Genomic DNA, 18895 nt, shown 5'->3' with positions numbered 1-18895 from the left:
TGTAGTAACACTGAGGTCATTGTTTAAAGAAAAATCTGAAATGAGAAAAACACCCCCACTTTGTAACTCTATAAACCCTCCCAGTCTGCCTCCTCACCTCATCAGCATTCTACCACACACACACACACACACACACAGTTTGTTCATATGGAGCTAGTGGATGTCATACCTGGAATTCTTGGAATACTAGTTGGAGACCTTTGTTGTCTTTTTTTGGAAACATGAAAGTGTTTTATATAAAGATTAAAGGTGTCTATGATAGTGTGACCAGGAATTTTAAAGTAAATGCTGATGACTTTCATCCACCAGTAAGATAATCATATTTCCATTTGTGCAGATGAGGTCAAGGTCCAAATTTAATGATGTTAAAATTTACGTGGACTGGGGCATCTCTCTCTTTCCCCCTCCTCTCTTTTTTTCTCTGCATCTATCCAACAAGAGTCTGATTAATTCTCACAATTTTGTCGCTTTGATCACTCCACTCAGACAGAGTGCAACCAGAGCTGTTGACACAGCCGGAGAGGGAGCTCTTACAATTCAAAGGTAGACAAGGGACTCTCACCCTCTATGCTGCCTTCCTCCCTACCCACTCCTGTGGTGTTTTGACAGATTCCTCTGGAAAATAGCAGGAATGTGAAAATAAAAGAAGCAGTAGGCAAAGAGAGAGGTTAGAGAGAAAGGTAGAGAGACTTGAAAGAGGGACAGATAAGATAAAGAGAAAATCTCATCTGTGTGGCATGTAGAGCAGCAAGGATTAGTTGATAGAAAGATAATTAATCTGCAGCTATTTTAATAATTGATTCATTGTTTTATTTCAAGCAAAATTGCCAAAGATTTACAGCTTCAGTTCCAGCTTCTCAAATGAAAGGATTTGATTGTAAACTGAATAACGTTTGGTGTGTTGGTTGGAAAAAGCAAGCATTTTAAAGAAGTCACCTTGGGTTCTTGGAATGTTTATTTTTATTTTTATTTTTTCTAGACTAAACAACTAATAGAGAAAATAATCCACAGTGTCACAATAATCAGTGTGGTCCCCTTTTGACTGAAGTTTAGATTCTGACACAGCCAGAAATTCGCTGCCTGAGGATCTTATAGTGTGAGGCTGTTTCATGGCAAGCAGCCATTAATTCAGGAAAAGGTTTTAGCACTCAGCATTTGCTGATGTACTGCCTCTAGTTTGTTTTAAGCCTGCAGAGAACATTCACTTCTGCTACCTCATCCAGCTCTGAGCCAGTTAGCAAGAACTGGAAGAAACGGCCCTTAAGCGACACATTCGACATGTCTGTTGCTTGGTTTCAGCATAAAAGAAGTGAAACGTTTCTGCTGTAGATTAGTGTTATCCATTATTATTATTCATAATTTTTTTCTGTGGCAGTAATATACTTCACTGTTACTTAAGTATGTGCTAAATGATACCTGGAGGAGGGAGAATCAGAAAGAATCATTTCTGATTTAATCTGTTAGTATGAAAGACATGAAGAATTTAATACCGGGCCTCATATTATCTGTATAATAATAATAAAAAGAGATATTGCATGTTCTGCTGAGAAGGAGCATGAGAATGTGACCTGGAAAAGGAGAGAAAGAAAAGTTGCGTGGCGACATTGAGGCTTTGAACACGACAGGTCTTGTTGTTGCACCTAGCAACACCAGTGCCTATGTTGTTTTTTTTTTTTTTTTTTACCGCAACAGTACAGCAGGAAGCCACTAGTCATACACTTGTACCATCACACATTATATTCATCACCACATGCAGAGAGAAATAAATCAAGAAGTAGTCAGCAGTGGTCAAAGAGACAGAACAGCATGATTAGACCATGATGTCTGTAGCTCTCCAGCAGAGAAGAAACACTGACCTGGTCTTACAGAAGGAGCTTGTTCTGGTGTGAAATGCTTTTCACCTAGCATTATGTTCTGCATTTTTCTTGAACAGTTTCATATGTCTTGTCATGGATGCTTGGATTTGCAATTTTTCATTAACAGTTATACTCAGCCACACACTCACACATGTAATGTGTTTCCACAGGTAGCTTTCCTCACTCTGCTAATGAAAGATTGGTTGTTATGAATTCAACAGGCAAGTCAGCCAAATCCTGTGATCTCTCCTGGTGGCCTCAAGAGATTTGCGTTGTGTGTGTGTGTGCACGCACAAGCATGTGTGTGTTAGTGGCTGTGTGTGAGGCAGTGTGTGCAAGAGCATGCATTAACATGTGCATGCACACACACATGCTCCTTTCTTTTGCCCGTATGTGGGGTCAAAAGCATGGAGTGCAGTGGGGGCAACTCCCTGTTCTAGCAAACATTTGATTGGCTCTTGTTGCTGCCCTGAGACTACTTGATTGGCTGTCAGGTCCAGCAGTCAGCGCAGTGAGCAGGTAGGGGAGGGTCTTTGCTCTGCTCTGTTGCTAGGTTACAGGTATACCCAATAGATGTGGAGATATAGAGATAGAGTAGAGATAAGGATGAGCATGGGTGTGGATCTGAGCATGGATCTGTGTGTACAAGTGTGCGGATGTGTCAGTGTGTGTGTGTGTGTGTGTGTGAGTGAGACTGTCAGTATCAGGGAGGGGTCGCTAGGACTGAGGGTCAGGAGGGTGGAAAGAAGAGCGAGACAGAAGGGGAGCGACAAGTGAGTGAGACGGAGGGATTTCTTGACAGTGAGAGGGAGAAAAAAAGCAGGTTTATTGTGTTTTAGCACAGAGTCTTGTTCACACAGACAAACATAATTTATCTACATTCCAACAATCCAAACTGACAGCTTATCCAAACAATTATAATGGACCAAATATGGAGAGATCTGAAAATGCTGTTCTGTTTTGTTGTTTTTAAACACAGATGACACCAAATTCTTTCTTTTGCAAGACTTGTATGAGATACAGATAACCTCAAAATGTCATATTTTCCCTCTGACCTCCTCAAAATCTACAGGTGTAGCAGTCTAATTATTACTGGTCAGCAGATCCCAGGCCTGTGGTTGGTTTGTAATTCATTAAAGTGCTGTTGTATTAATCACAGACTGCTCTAGACAACACTGCTTTGAGAACAGCTGTTCTGCTGCACTTAGATTGCAATCACAGAGCGGTCAGTCGCCACTAATCGGGGTCATTTATCAATCCGGGAAGACCACACACAAAAATGTGAACTCACTGAAATACACACACACACACACACACACACACACACACACACACACACACTGATCGATGGCTGGGCTGGGCTGGGCCGGTAAGAGGGGTTGATGGGCGCTTGACTGGTGCCGTGTGTGTGCGTGCGTGTGTGCGCATGCAAGTGTGTGTGTGTATGTGTGTTTAAGAGTGTGAGTGTGCTGGCATGAACACAGTGGCAGCAGGGAGCAAAAAAAGCTAAAGGTCTGTAAAGATTAACCTCCAGTCGACTGAAATGTGTCAGTCTTGTCACTTAAAAACTACTTGGGCCGTGCAATAAAATGGTTTCCTTTTGCTTCTCTGACAAATTTCCACAAGTTTCACACTGAAAACTGTCCAAATTCATTACAGTTTGAGTAAAAAAATAAGCAAGATCTGACCTCAAGAAAAGGCTACTAAGTACAACTTTTTTTTTGGTCTGTCTCTAAGGTCAAGTATCAATGTATGTATGTACAACAAGCAACAAGTTAGCATTCCAGGCTAACTCAAGTCTTCAGTTTGCAGTCGTAGGTACATCAGAACAATGTAATAAAGATAACCATTATAATCAGCTCTTTTATTATGGAGATCTGCTTTTTCCCTAATTTGCACAATGTAAAATTTGGATTTCCAAGGCTTAAACAAACACTAAGCCCTATAGGCATGCATTTCCACAGAGATAGCCTTTGGTGCATTGCCCCAGGGTCTGTTTGGAGTTCTGAGCTTTCCTCAATGGAACTTTGGCATTGTTGGGGATGCTGTAAATGTAACACAACATCAGCAAACTCTCCACACACCACCTCATGATTGGAATGAACCTTCCTGTGGGGTTGGACTAAGCTCGATCCAACAATATATCAGTTTTATGTTACGCAGCCTCTGCAGCAAAACTGCTACCCTCTTTAGAAAGTACAGGCCCTCTGATAATACCTGAGCCACTTTGCAAAAAGACAACAGTGGAGACAAGTGTGGATGCTTCTGATGATTAGATCCTGTAAACATTCCCCACACTTGTCCTGACTCCTTCATGCTGGCCTGGCCAAGAACATTTGGCTGTCTAGGAAAGCTGTCAGACTGCTGAGAGAAAAGAACGAAAGGGTGAGACAGAGTGAGGAACAACAAGGGAGGACGAGGAGGAGGAGAGAGGAGGTGGAGGAGGACCCTTGCTTTATTCTAGTTCTGAGCTGGCTATGAAGTTAAATGACATCCTCTGTTTTGTAAATTCTCTTCAACAGTTACCCTTTTTTCTCCTTGTCTGGCGCCCTCGAAATTCCTCTCGGCTTTTCCCCATACAATTCATCTTTCCACTCTTTTTTTCTTTTCTCTAATTCTCTACTCTCATTAATTCTCATCTGTCACTTTCCCACTGCTTCCTTTCCCCCATCACCTCTTCCCGGCTGGTCATCACACATTTCTTCTGCTTTAACTCCTCTGCTCATTCTGTCTCTGTTTCCTCTCCTTTTCCCTTCCTCATACTGCTGATTCATAATCTCTGTTTGGACAGAAAACAGAGGGAGGGAGCTTCTGTCCTGATGAATAACAACAGGAATTGGGAGAGTGAGAGAAAGCGAGAACAGGACACCGAGGCAGCCTCCTTTTGCAAACTGCCTGGCTGGCTGGCACTCTGTCTCTGGGTCTATCTGCCAGACTGTCAGCGACTGTATTTCTGTCTGTGTCAACGCTCTCACCCCGAACCAAAATTTCCACATATCGTGCGGTCAGGCTAACCAGGTTTGGCTTACTACTGCTATTCTTAGGCTCGTGCCATCCAGTGCCTGTTTAAATAATATGGGCCTGCGCTCTGTTGTCTTTTGACTGTCTTCTTTTTCCAACACCTGGGCCTGTCTTCACTCTCACACATTTAGAGTGCCTATACCACTTAGTATTATGAGAAACGGAAAGAGATGGAATGAAGGAGGATGGGATACTAATGGAATTGTTAGAGGAAAAAAATGAGGGAGAAACAAAAAGTGAGATGGAAAAGAAAAGAGGAAAGCAGAGAGCAATGGAGAAGAGTGAAAATAGCAGTGTGAAAGCTGCAAGTGGTCGGAGTTACGAGATGGAAGATGTTTCTGGAGATAGCTGTGGCCCTGGGAGGGACTCACACAGGGTCTTTCCTGTTTATTGACGTCTCCTCCTCTTCCTCTCACTGCAGCATTTTTACCGTTCCCCCTTTTTCTTTTAGGGGTTGCACACAGAACAGGACTGAGTTGAGAGTTAAAGCCTGAAATGACCCGGTCTCTCTCTCTTTCTCTCTCTCTCTCTCTCTCTCTCTCTCTCTCTCTCTCTCTTTCTGTGTGTGTGTAGTTTTGGCTGACATACTGTGATCAAAAATGTAGGTCAAAGATGAACAATTTGCAAATGAGCTGAAGAAAGCAGGGAAAGAGAAATAGAGGGTGACTGGGACGGGGCTGTCATGCATGTGTATGTATGTGAGGTTGTGTAGGTGTGTGCTTACAGTATTTTTTTTTCCCAGTGACATTTTTAGAGACCACTCTATATAATGAGCATGAGCAGGGTGACAGGGACAGGGCCGCATGGCTAAGTCCTGCACGGCTTAAATCACCCTGGCATCTGGCTTCTTCTCACACACACAACCTGCAAGCGTCTGTGAGCATGCGTATGTGTGTGTCAGTGTTTGTATGGCCGACAGAGGACAGAGTAGCAAAGGGTACAAGCGGGTTTCAGTTTGACAAGGCCTCCCTCCCCTCATGTATTTACATTTGATAAATTTTGTTTGCTGCATCGGATTTAGTCTCCTCATCCTCCTTGCATATAGCTTATTAGCATAATTGGGCAATCGCCTCACTCTTCAGGACATTAAGCAAATAATTTAATTCACTTAATGAATCTGTCTTAATACTTAACCTTAATTGCAGTTCTCTCCCTCTTCCTGCTCCTTCTGCTCTCTACCTTTTTTGCCTGCAAAAGTGAAGCAGCAGAGAGGAAAGGTTTGCCAAGGGTCATAAATGTCTTATATATTTAGCTTCCCTGAATGTTTTAAATAGCTTTGCTTCATGCCGCCTTCATAAATTTCAAATCAATCTACATTTTTGCCAAAGCCATATTCATAATCCAAACACAAAACTTGGCTTTCTCTGAGTTTGGCAGGGGGACCATAAACGTACAATTTGCTGCTGATGCGATTAAATTAAACACTGCGTATATTTGCGGTGACGTGTCCTTTTAATCTCTCTCTCTCTGAAGTGTGTCTAATTTTTCAAATCAGCCTTACTATTGTACAAGCCCGATTTTCTTATGACTCAAAGGGTGAATGAATCGGAGGGTTACACAGTGTGAGTGAGTCACTATCAAAGCTATATTTGTGCGTAGACGTGTGTTTGTGTTTGTGCGACTGTGTCTGCCCTGCCTGCCCGTGGATGCATGTGTGCAACTGTGTGTGAAGTTCGGTGGCAGTAGCAGGGTTATGAATCAGATCAAACACACACGTACACACATAGTGACACCAGATCAAACATACACACACAGACTTGCGCTGGACTGAGCTGAAGGGCCCTGACCGGGTGCAACTTTGATCCTCACCACAACATCCGCTCTTCCACTCCAACACTGCTTTTCTTCTACTCATCTGTCTCACGTGCCCCCTCAGGACACTTACCCGGGACTCAAGTTACTCCTTTCAGATCTTCAAATAGAGCTCAGTGTGCCTTCAAACACAGAGGATCCTCCTGTTGTAACTGGACACTTGGTGTGTAGGATCCAGATTTGGAGCCTGCAGATGGGCTTCAAGTATCACAGGGAGGGTTGTGGTTAGTGTCACCATCTCAGTGGCCATGAGAGTAATAATACCCCACTTACATATGTGGAGTTGTGAGCATGTGCGGAATGTGCTAATGTTTTCCCTGCTTTAATCTGGATAATAAATTACTCAGTAATGTACAATAATTACCATCACGATTCCTTGTGATGGAGATTTATTTCCAAACTAGTGGTTTCTAGCTATGTAGATAATTCTGAGATGATTGCCACCACCTCAGTACAATAGAAGTGAATACACTTTTGGCACTGAACAATAACATCTAAAAAATCATGTTTCTTAACAGACACTGTCTCAGTTGCTCCAGGAAATTCACAAACCTGGCTATGGATACTTTCCATTGGACCAAGTTAAAGTAATTAAAACTGAAAATGCTCCACAGCAAAGTTAGTAGATTATTTCGCATGTAATTGTAATCAAATGAAATCTTCCTAAAAGTATCATTTTGACATTTAACGCAGAAACCATGGCTAAACTAAGAAGCAATCCAACAGGTGCTATTTTTTTTTCCCAGCACAAAGTTGTTTACAGTATCCACTATACCACCTTGACTCTATGCAAACGATCAGCTGTTGTGATGAAAGTGATAACAGATAAATGAAGAGGATGCTCTACCTTGACCTTTGTAGCCAGATGTGCAGCGATACTTCCTGTGTGTGAAGTAAAAGTCCCTCTATAATCACTGCAGATGAAGATAAGATGCAGAAAACTAAGTGTGTCATATTCAAATGTCTCATGAGGGTTGTGGGGCTAATACGCTAAATTCAAACACACCAAACCTTATAAAACATCTTCAGGCTCATCACCAGAAGGAGCATGGCAACTTTACTTTAATAAGAGAACAGAAACTAGCAAGGCAGCTGATGCCACAGCATGAACAAGAATTAATGACTGAAGATGACTGAACAGATTTTGAAGTCGCAGGTGTGGCAAAAAAACATGGCAGGCTTTCATGTCCTGCATCACTATGGAAAGGACTGTAGTGTTTTACCATTGACTGGGGATGTAACCTAATATTAATACATTATTCAGATATAAACTTGAATTTTTGCAGTAATATTTTTTTGTCCATCAACCACACAATTTGCTACAAATGTCACAATGCTCCTCGAAGAGTCATCGAAAAACACCAACAAGTCCTTTAGTCTCTAAAACCATGTTGATTGTTCAGCTTCTCGTTATATTCTGACGTGGCGTTCAAATACACCTCATTCTTAATTTAAGTACATGGTTTAAATTGATGCTTTTTTGTTTATTCCTACTACTTCTACTGTAAATCCAGGAAATAAACCCATATAGAGACAGTTAGTAGTGTTCGCATTACTCCCCTACCAACAGTGTGGCTGATCTTCATCTATAGCTCATCACTATGTGGCCCTCAGCCCTGTTTTTGAATAACCTAACTCGTGTCGGCACATTAAGGCAGGTAGTGTACTGTCGGTGAATCTGAATTTCTCTCACTTGTTCTGGACACAGTGTTTGGACAAGCCTCCCCGTAATCCCCTCGACTAGGACTTGGCTGCTCCTGCTTTAGAGGAGATGAAGACAATGCTTCTCACTATGGAAATGTGTGCAGACGCTTTGATGCTTTATTCACTCAGGCTTTTCAAAGGACGTGTCCAGTTCTCCAGCTCTCCCTTACACCTTCCTCCTCTCTCTAACCCTCCGCCCCCTCTACGCCGGCTCCGATCGATCCGACCATGTCTCCCAGTCCCACATGTCATCTTTTTTCTTTGACACGCCCCCCCACCCCCACCCCCGCCCCTGCTTGGTATTCTGGAGTGGGAACGCATGCACCATCGCAGATCCATCAGCTCCGATCGGAATGCCGCACCACGGCTCCGGGAAATGGAGGGATGAGAGGAGTGAGAGAGAAAAAGGAGGGAACGAACAAGAGAGAGAGAGAGAGAGGGCAGGTCAGTGGCTTGTCGACATCCTTCCGGGACCAAAGCCTCAGACTGACAGGGAGAAAAAAAGAGAGAGAGGGAGAGAGAAAGTAAAGGCGAGAAAAGAGAACCTTTTTATTTCTGAGGGGCCACTCTTGTTAATATCCACCTCCTTTCAAATCAGCCTCTCTGGGGTATTCAAGGAGCATGCAAGTTCTTAAACTCCATTTTATTTAGAGCTCAAAGGATTCAATAAGTGGTATGCATACTTGTCTTTACAAAAGAATAGGGTCTATGTTCTTTCATAAATTAAAACTGCTCTCACATATGTCACATTCAGGCTCCAGTTAAGTACTGCACCATAGATGATTTGGATAAAGATGTTGCCAGTGACGTTAACATGACTTTCCTTCACACAGTGGGAACCTGACAAGGCCAAAGAAATAATGCACAGTGCAGGATATATATTGTATATTTGTTCCCTTACATTCACCACATGTTATGTATATAGTACGGTATCTGAGAGAGACCTCAACTCACTTGAACTTAAAACACATTCGGTCCACACACACACACAAACACACACACACACAAACACACAGCTTTTCATCATGCATTCTTTTGTAATGTATACTCATCAGCTGACTTTCCTCTATTCAACTCGCTCTTCACCCCTTCCTTCTCCCTGTCAGAGCAGAGGGACAAGCAGACAAGCACTGATCATATCGATGGTCTCTCTCTTCTTCATTTATCACTTTTTCTTTTTGCGCTCTTCCTCTCTCCAAAGCCTCTCCATCCTTTCTGTGTGTTCTCCCCCATGGCTTTCCTCTACAGCAGCGCGTTGCCTTGGTAATTACCAGTTGTCTTAAACAGACAGATGGAATAAGAGAGAGTGACGGGCAATTTTCCCAGTGCCTGTTTTATCCCCATGTATGTGCACGCAACTCCTTTTTTTTGCGTGCGTGCTCTGTATGCACGCTTCCTTACTTCTCTCCATCTCTTTCAGGCCCCTCCCATCCCTCTCTTCTTGAGAGTTTGCATTTGTGCATGGCCAATGTGTGTTTGTGTGTGTGTGTGAGAAGTGGACATGGGGAATTACCTGACAGAATATGTTAGTTCAGGATGGGAGTGGGACAGTCTCATCTCCTGCTTTTGTGTTGTCCATTGTAGATGCCAGGTGTCACTCTGGCCCTGTTCAGGGGCCTCAGGAGGGATCACTGCCCCCCACCTAGTCTCTTTTCTACCAGCATGACCCAACCTAACACAGCAACTGAGTAAAGCAAAGGGATGTTTCTTTCTTTCCACTGTCAAGGCAAGAGAGAAGGTGGAGAAAGGATTGGATTTTTTTTTTATGGGGGGGGGGTCATGTTAACATGATGTCAAGGTTCACCTACAAGTATTCATATCATCCAATTAATTTTCCACACTCTCTTTCAGGCTGGTATGATCAGGACGGAGCAAGAGGAGTTTTTTATCGAGCCAGTGGAGAGGGGCGATGGAGTGATAGAAGACGAGGAAGAGGAGGGAGGAGGAGGGAGGACACACATCGTCTACCGCTCGTCAGCCGTAAAGAAAGCTCCCATCAGCAGCGCGGCGGCAGACTTCCACTCCAGAGGTCAGTCTGTGGCTCCCACTGTGCAACCCTCCACCTTTACACACCCTTCACAGGATGTCTGTCATGCACACTTCAGCTCCATCTTCTCTGTTTTAACTTAAGCTAGCCACATGTGGGAGTTATTTGATGACACTCGCTGCAAGCTTATCTCTGATCATTCACCTTAAATTTGAAACCTACTTGAGTAAGAATATTTTCTGCAGTAAACACAGCACAAGCTCTGCTCATTCTTCAAGAAAACTATAGAATTAAACCATTCTCCCCTCATGCACACCTACTTATATAATCATATCAAACTATTGTATGCAAAGACAGTGAGTCACAGCGTGAGCATAACCTACTGTCAAAAAGATTACACCTACACACACTCAAACGCATCTTCCTGTCACTGCACTAATTTTTCAGTGAGAAAGGAGTGACATATGGAGACAAACGTGTTTGATTGGTAAGGTAACACCCTCTGCATCTTTTATAGAATTATATGCTGCCTTGGCTGCTTAAACAATTAACAGCTGGCACCCGGGTCTTTGGTTTCCCATTGTGTCTGCATCCATTTTCCACAGATGAAATAAATGAACTGAAACAACAAGAAAGGCCATTATTTTAGAGGGAGCATAATACTTAGTGTTTGACATAGCATGTTGGCTCTAGGATTAAAAGGAAGGGAGACAAATATGTATTCGAATAGGCTTAAAAACTCAAAATCTGAAGATTATCACACCAGCCAGCAAAATTTATACTTTTATCATGAAAATTCATCTCTTCATCTTTTTTCATTTGTATTACTATCAAATGTTATTTATTTAGAAAAGACGGTGAAAAATAACATCAGGCTTTTAATGCAGTGTAAGTTGCTCACAAGTCACATTACTGATTAAAAAAAAAAATGCTCATACAAGAGCAGCTGCACTTGATTCAAGTTGATCAAAGGAATTTATCTCGCTGCTTTTTTGATGAACACAAAATAAAAGGGAGTTTTGATCAATTTGGAAGTTGGGAATATGCATTCATTACCAATCCAGTGGGACAAGAGGAGTCAAAATGATCTCTTTTAATTTGTGCATTTCTCAGTCTAAGCACTGATGATACTACATGTAGAAAAGCATAGCAACAAATGTTTCCATCTTTTATTAATCTGAAGCCTGGATGGGACATTTAATTTATATGAACATGGATGTAGAGGAGCAATGTCATAATATGGACCACAACACATGTGATCCACTGCAACACCTAATCAGACAAGAGAGCAGATCTTACACTCTCACATGCAAATAAGTAAAGACATATTGAAATTATTATAACAAGCACAGAAGTTTGCATTCATTTGGAAAGTACTCTTTTGTCCACATCTTGGCTCATACCAGGAGATCTACAGTATGTACTATATAAAAGGTGCACATCAAATTGAACAAAATGAGCAAAGAAAAAAACTAGAAAAATCTAGCAAATAGATTTCAGTATGTCAGCTATACTGTCAATAACTTGCATCTGGAAGTAAAAGTGCGATCACCGTGACTGATCTGATGCCTACGAGTCAATCAATCGTGACCCTGACCAGTGCAAGAGTCTGCATCTCAACTAATCACCAAAGCAAAAAATATTCTCAACGCACTGAGTCTCCCATGTTGTACAGGCGAGAGGCGAAGCGCTTTATAACGAGTGTATGGCAATAGATGAGATCTGTGTCTTCCTATTCTGAGCAGTTGACTCGAGAATGTCTAATAATATACAGAGAGAGAGAGAGAGAGAGAGTTTCCATAGGAACACCCAGTGAGGACAGACTGCATTAGAGTAACACAGATCTGCTCCCACTGTTACTGATACCTGGCAGTACATCCACATACATACACACACACACACACACAGGCATGAGCACACACTGGGGAAAAAAAAAAACTACACGGAAACTCACACATACATACAGGATGTAACCACATGCAGCTTACACAACTCCCTTGATCATACATTTACACTTTGGAACACACACATGCGTTGCAAACGCACACACACACACACATATACACTCAACACGTCTCACTGCTCCTTGTTGCCTTTGAATCTTTCTTTCTAATGAAGAGTGGGGTGCAGATCAATAGCGTAGGATAGAACAGGCCACAGTGTGTGTTTGTGTGAGTGTGTGTCTGTGTGCATGCATGTATGGCGTGGGCATGAGTTCTGTGGTCGTCTGGCTTTGAGTGCTGGGATTTTCAAGGCTAAGCAGACAGACAGACTGACAGACAGACAGACGCACAGGCATGTGCTGCTCCCAGAAGCATTTGATGTGGATCTCTCTCTCTGTTTCTCTTCTCTTTTTCCTTTTTATCTTTTGTCTTAGCTATTCTAGACCACAAACATTATGTAAACATAAGGTTTACCTTCTAGTCGTTACATCACATCACTGTAATATCACAGCCACATGGACAACATAGGAGGCACATTATAGATCCTCCTGCCTTTACACTCTCCTGCCTCTTTCCCCCTCCATCCTCCAGTTAAATCCAAACCAAAGTCTTTCCTCTTTTATTCCCTCATATTCTCTTTCTCAAACAATCAGTCCCCTCTCTGTGGATCAATCAGGGAAATTAGCAAATTAATTAATAATCAATCGATAATTTCTGGAGATCTCCTTCGTCAAGCCTGCTTAATTCGCAGCCCGTTATTGAATGTTGGACTCATTTCCTGGCTAAAGACAGAGGGAAGGAAGTTATATTTAGCAAGGTAATAGAGAAGCTCAAGAAGGAGAGAAAGAGAGATGAAGACGGCGTGAGATTGATCGGTTTCTTACACCGTAAGCTGAGGAGGTGTGAATCAATGTCCTAAGTGGAGAGAGCAAGCTTTATTATTAATGTGGCACATTCGTCAATTAATCGCTGCAGCAATAGAAAACGAAGGATTGCCATTCATTTTTTGTCGGGCGGACAGAGCTCCATCCTTCAATCTGTCTTTTCTCCCCCCTCTTACAATTTCATTTTATCTCCTTCTTTTATCTGTAGTTTTGATCAATGTCTTTCTGTTCAGCTAATTTTATTTCCTCTCTCCCTCTTCCCTGTTTTTCTTGGGGGCCAGCTACACTTGCTACTTTTTTCCCCAAACAAACTGTCATCTCACCCCCCCCAATTCCTCCACTGGTGTGTGCAGAGATTTTTTTATTTTTCTGAGGCTGGACAGTGAGGGTGAAGTTTAGTGTTTTGTCTAGGAGGACTGGACTGTCTGCACTGGCACGCATACACATGCTTGTATACACACAGCTGAAGCAACACACCCACACAGAGTTGTGTCCAGAGTACTGCGACATGCCTAGACAGATGGACTACCAGAGGGCTTTTTCCCATAATCCCCTTCACCTAGCCTGCTACCTGGACTTGAATTCTGCAGAAATATTATGCATAAATGTCACCAGTTATCAGCAATAATAATGCATCTTTTTTTTAACAGTTTCCTGTCAAATTTTCCGCACTAAAGAAGCAACATGATGGGCTGCTGTATGTGGTATCCATCAGCTCTGTTCTCAACTGTCGTATACTGAGGGCTATAGAGTTATGATAGAAAAATGTAGTCCTTTGCAGCTGACTTGTTTTCATTGACATTTCAGCTGTATTGTTCTCGGGGCAGAAAGGCTCCCTGCGGCCTCTAGGGCGAAGCAATTGCAATTAGCTGGTGGGCTGACACTGGGCGGAGGACTGAGGCAGCTACTCAGGACCCCATGCATCTGCACAAAGCCTGTATTTGTTTTACTCCTCAGGCACTGCTGTTCTGTTACATTGTTGTATGCTTTGTGCTGTATCGTATTATTCTTTATTGTTCCGGGCCAACATGGTGTTGTTAGGTCAGTGTTGTTGTGTTGTCGAAGCATGCCACGTCGCACAGCGCCAACACAGTGACGTGTCAGCCTCAGCCTGGGCTGAGAGGAAGTGGAAGGGGGGTCAGACAGAGGCCAGTGGTGCTAGTCACTGTAGCTTAATGTCTGCCTCTCGCATCCAGAAAATGAAAGGGGCTCCCTCGAGAACCTCACTCTCTCGCTCTACCTCTCTCTCTCTCTCCCCCCTGTGCTCTGCCTCTGCTGGTGTGACACAAGGATAGTCATATGGTGCAAGGGTTTTAAAAGGAGACTCGTGACTAAGCACTTAGAGAAGTGAGTGTGCGCGCACACACACACACACACACACATACACAACTCATAAATGGCCTGAACTCATCCTCAGTGTGTAACAGGGGGTCCCAGCAGACACTTTGCAGGACAGCGTGCCTCTTGTTAGAATCCCAAATAGCCAACTGAAAACCCTCAGAAGGTGACTTTCTTCTGACGTCATTATGAGGCTTATTTAAGAGACTGAGCTAAGAACATCCTCTAAACACTCTCCTTTGGACCTGCACTATCACAGGCTGCAAGTATATGTGGACAAATCTGAAGGGAAATCACAGTTTCATTCCATCAAGGCCTTATTTTTTTAAATTCTTTCCCAGCTTAGCCAAACATTTTTGGAAGAGAAAACAAAGGTGACAAGCATAATTATCAGTAAAAAATATCTGCTGTAGTTGTCCAACGCAGTTTTGCTGTGCCTCAAGGAATTCTTTCTGACTTTTCAGGTGTGGTCACTTTGGGTGTTACCTCCAAATAAAGTGATTTAAATAATGTAACTAAACCGTTGACTTGTTTCAAACCTGTCTGCTTGTTTGACCACTACATTGCAAGAAACAGGAAATTTCCGCTCAGGAGATACATTGCAGTTACACAATTTGCCAGATAAGTGCCTCGTTCCATTTTCTAGCCCAGTTCCCTGAGGCAACGTATTCCCATTCCAGCATTCTCTTCCCATTCACCCTAAAGCAAGATGGCCGTCTAATCCCTAGTATGAATGCAGGAGTCGTCTGTCCTGAGAGTGTTTCTCCTGTGTTAAGCTCTAAAATGAGAATTCCTTCACCATATATAGCCTATGTAAACAATGTAATTCGCCAAGGCCTGTCTGAGGCTGAGCATTTTTAGCAGGGAAAACCTGAAGCTTAGCGCCAAATTCCAGAATCTGGAAACATAAACTTAAGTGAACCATTATAGGGTGCTTAAATATAGGCTTTAGCAGTCCAAAATAAATGTATACAGTGCTCAGGAAAAGGTGTTAATTGAGAATAATTCACCCAGTGTTCATTTGAGTACATTAAAGTGCCCAACGTCTTTTCTGTACTCCTCTATCAACACCCCCACCCCCTTGCCTTACACACACACATACACACACACACATTAGTTTTGTGTCCATCAAATAAAACTAAGAATAAATAAATAAAAATAAAAATCTATATCAAGGTACCAGTCTCAGATCAGCTGGCTAACGGCTACTGCCTTTGATTTCAGATCAGCAGAGCACCAGCACCTCACGCTGTTTCACAGCTTGCGTTTTGTATGGAACATGTGTTTTATGTATATAATAATGTGTAATGCTATATGATAATATGGGTGTTATATTGTGCAGCAGGGATCCACTTTGGATCAGCAGTGCATTAGCGCATACCTGCATAAACACATGTACATGCAGCCAAGTAGAAACACACACACACAAAAGACACATATACATATACAGGTGCAGAAATACACTCTTTCTCTCTCTCTCTCTCTCACACACACACACACACACACAGGCACACAGATACAGTATACATGTGTGAATGAATGCTGGCCCAGGTGTGCCTCTGGGAGGAAATTACAGTGCTAGGAGGGGAAGTATTTCAGCAGCCAGCTGCTTCCTCTCTCCCTCTCTGTGGCCACTGGCTCTATCCCTGGAGAGCACGACTGGCTTATTACCACACTCAGCGTGTGTGTGTGTGTGTGTGTGTGTGTGTGTGTGTGTGTGTGTGTGTGTGTGGTGTGTCTGTGTGTGTGGTGTGTGTGTGTGTCAGTGCAGTCATGCATTCCTGCATCTATGTGTGCTCTCCCATGCGTTTGCAGGTTTTATTTCTTGCCTGTTTCACTCATGACTGACTGACGGCATTTGTGCGTCTACCGGTGTGTAAGTGTGTATTTGTCCATGTGTCTGCACTGTGTCCCTCTGTGTGTGTTCTCCCTCTGGATCATCTGACTCCTCACCTGCTAGTAAGCTCCCAGCAGGCCTTCCATTGAGCCGTCACTCTGTGTGCCACAGCGCTGCCTTTAAAAAGAGCAGGACTCCGGGGATAATAGCAGGGTGCGGCCGACCTCTGCTCCTGTCTGCAGCCACTGCAGCCACAGTCTGTCTGTGTGTGGGTTTCTGTCTGTTTCTGAGACAAAGAGAGAGTGAGCAAGGAGAGGATGAGGTGGAGAAGAAGGGAAGCCTTGGAGGGATGAACAGGAATAGTGTTATTACAGCCTTAGTGATTGAGAGAGCGTCACTATAATCATGGTGATCATAGTGTTTTGACAAGATTAGCACCTTTCTGAGCTTCAGTGCTGCCTCTGATGTGGTGTTCATATTTTCAGAGTCACACTCTTGATGTCAAAATCCTGCCACATAGCTCAGCGTGTGTCCTTGTAGTTTTATGTTTCCGATGAGCAATTATGATCCTGCATGACCTGATTTCAGAATCAACTTGTGAATATCATTAGGGCTAAAACAGTGCTTCCCACTCTGTCAGCCTCTCTGCAGAAATTATGTCCATAGTGAACATTAGTATTGTTTCCTTTATGAAGCAAGGAGGAAAGTAAGGTTTTGAGCTTAGAAAGGTAGATGGGAATCTTCACATGCGAAACTGGAGTTTACAACCTGCAATTAATGCTTGTTTTTTTTTGTTTTTCCCACAACCATGAACTCCCCCTGTCCAAGTTTCATTGCCTAAACTTTCCATATCTTAACCATATGATCTATAGATTGTTTGCCACACAATACCATTTCTTTTAATTTTGGGAATTCTCAGAGGAATTGTCAAACAGTAACATTTGCACCTGGTGACATGGATCAAAATACTGTAGGTTAAGGTTTTGAGTAAGATTGTAGATATAGTGTAGGGGTTAAACGTAGGGTTAAAATATTCAAAGTATGTGTCTGATTCCTGTTCAGGCATTATAATTAGATCATAGCTGTCTAGACTTTAATTCTTTTTTTTCCTAAAACTGCTTAACAGAGAAAAGACGTGTGTTGTATTAATGCTTAGTTAAACACTTAAAAATGTGCTAGAACCCACTCAATGTAATGATTTAAACATCATTATCAAAAATACTGCAGTTTGTATTTTAAATTTTATCAGTGTTGTATGTGTACAGCAGTAGCTAGACTATGATTGTGCAAGGATAATATAATATATTTCATAATGTCATGGTATCTTGATTTTTATGTATGTTGACATAAACTCAGGGCTCGCACACACAGCAGGTACAACTATGTGATGACAATTACATGCAACAGACCTCCCTGGAGGTGGCCAGTGTTCTGTGCTAGCATCAGTTATGTAACCAGTCAACCTAAGGGACAGAAGCTCATGGAAGAGGAGATGGCGTGTGACTTCCTTCCTCCCACTACTGTCACAATGCCGCAAACACACTCTATACACATGCGCACGCACACGCATGCTGTGTTAAATCTGGCACTCATCAGAGCAGTGTGGGAGCCACTTCCATCGCTGAATAAGCTTCTTTGATGTGCACACTTGAGCAGGAAAATTTGACATTGTTTTCTAATGTTAAAGCTTCCACACAGCCATGGTGAAAGAAAAAAAACACACAAATGTTGTCAGTTATTTTGGCTGATTATAGCTCCTTGCTGGACTATGTGGGTGATCTCCTTCTAGTTTAGTTGCATTTGTCAGGGGAGGACAATTTGCACTTTTATCATCTTTATAAGTGCACATAGTTTAGTGACTCACAGCACGGTTCCACCCAACATCAAGCTGAACTGAGCTCTAATCAGCCAGAATAACTAAAGACACCTGTGTGGGCGTGTAGGGCCTTTAAACAGCAATATAATGGTCCCTGGTATGAGCAGCCACTCAGTAGAACACCATGTAGGTTAATGTAGTAATGTGTGTGTGTAAAGAGGATGTAATACTATGGCAGCAGATTCAGAGGTTAATGGAGCCTTTCATGTGAATGAGGCTTTCATCGCTCTGGAGACCCAAATACATTCACTGCTATTACAGCAGATTTCTTGTTCTGTGTGTGTGTGTGTGTGTGAGAGAGAGAGTGTGTGTGTGTGTGTGTTATGTGTGTGCTGTGATTATCTACTTCAGTGAAGAGTAAACATGTTCCTCAAGTGCAGAATCATTAGAGTCATGGTTAAGTGTGTGGTTTTGCCTTTTCAGTAGTTTGCATAAGTGATAAAATCTATATTTATATGATTTGTGTATTTAATTAAAAATAAATAAATAAATTTTAAAAATCCTCCAAAAGCAGAGAGACATGATTCTGAGCATTTGATGAAACAATCCTAATTCAAGGTCCACAAGCTTTCTCTGTTTCTTTTAACTATATCAACTGTTCGTCAACAGATAGGGCTCTTTTGATGTGTGAGCTCCT

The 18895-nt window shown here is 42.5% G+C and overlaps 1 protein-coding gene across 2 annotated transcripts in view; it reads left to right on the top strand.

Moving 5' to 3' along the window:
* The window catches only part of LOC108899249 (A disintegrin and metalloproteinase with thrombospondin motifs 2), a 126584-nt gene that overhangs the window by 56113 nt on the left and 51576 nt on the right, over window positions 1-18895 (top strand). For both annotated transcript variants that reach the window (XM_018699598.1, XM_018699603.2), the window contains one exon: window positions 10245-10422. In XM_018699598.1, coding sequence (XP_018555114.1) covers window positions 10245-10422 — 178 coding nt within the window. The remainder of the gene's footprint in view (window positions 1-10244; window positions 10423-18895) is intronic.

This window comes from Lates calcarifer, linkage group LG8 (assembly GCF_001640805.2).
Source record: "Lates calcarifer isolate ASB-BC8 linkage group LG8, TLL_Latcal_v3, whole genome shotgun sequence".
Taxonomy (NCBI): Eukaryota; Metazoa; Chordata; class Actinopteri; family Centropomidae; genus Lates; species Lates calcarifer.
Note: the sequence above shows the minus strand (reverse complement) of the source record. Positions and strands in the feature narration are given on the sequence as shown.